The 683-nt window shown below is 58.3% G+C and overlaps 1 protein-coding gene across 1 annotated transcript in view; it reads right to left on the minus strand.

The window, feature by feature from the left end:
- Window positions 1-361: 361 nt before the first annotated feature.
- The window catches only part of AS3MT (arsenite methyltransferase), a 7,148-nt gene continuing 6,826 nt past the window's right edge, over window positions 362-683 (minus strand). Inside the window, exon 9 of the mRNA XM_009323273.1 lies at window positions 362-426. Within this exon, the coding sequence (XP_009321548.1) occupies window positions 362-426 (65 nt within the window). The remainder of the gene's footprint in view (window positions 427-683) is intronic.

Genomic DNA, 683 nt, shown 5'->3' on the forward strand with positions numbered 1-683 from the left:
CCGCCACGCTCTGGCCCCCAGGCACCCTCCGGGCCTCGGCACTTCCTTGGCTTTGTCGTTTCTACCAGCGAAATTAAACTTTAAATATTAAAACACTAACTATGAAATACGGACGAGCCGCGCTCCCCTCTCTCTCATCTCCACCTTTTGCTCAGCCACCCGGGGCACCTCCAGCCTCGTCAAATTAGACAAACCCCATGCCGAGACTTGGCATGAGTGGGGCCGGGGCTTTGGAGCTCCCGCCGGGGACGCTCAAAGCCTCCCCAGGCGCTTCGCTCCGTTCAGCTCGTCATTACCGCGTGGGTGCACGAAGGGCTGACGGGCCCCGATTCAGGAAAAGACCTGTAATTTAAGCGTGTGCTTACGTCTCACCGTCCCGAGAGCCGGGCTGTTTCCGAGGCCTCAGCCGCTGTGCCACAATCCCAGCTGGGGCGACAAACGCCCCACGGCCCAGCCGTCATCACGCCACTTTCCAACAGCGATGAGCAATACACAGCCCGGGACGCAGTTTAGCCTCCCAGACAGCCAGAGACGGACAGCCGTAGGAGCATCCAGTATGGCTCGTGGTGGCTGAGACTGCATTTTGGGTTCAGGGTGACCCTTTAGAGGAGGTAAAAACAGCCTCCCCTCCATTTAAGTGCTTGGAAAATGGAAGAGTAGAGGATTGCGCAGGACAACCCCAT

Source organism: Pygoscelis adeliae, unplaced genomic scaffold (genome assembly GCF_000699105.1).
Source record: "Pygoscelis adeliae isolate BGI_AS28 unplaced genomic scaffold, ASM69910v1 Scaffold294, whole genome shotgun sequence".
Taxonomy (NCBI): domain Eukaryota; kingdom Metazoa; phylum Chordata; class Aves; order Sphenisciformes; family Spheniscidae; genus Pygoscelis; species Pygoscelis adeliae.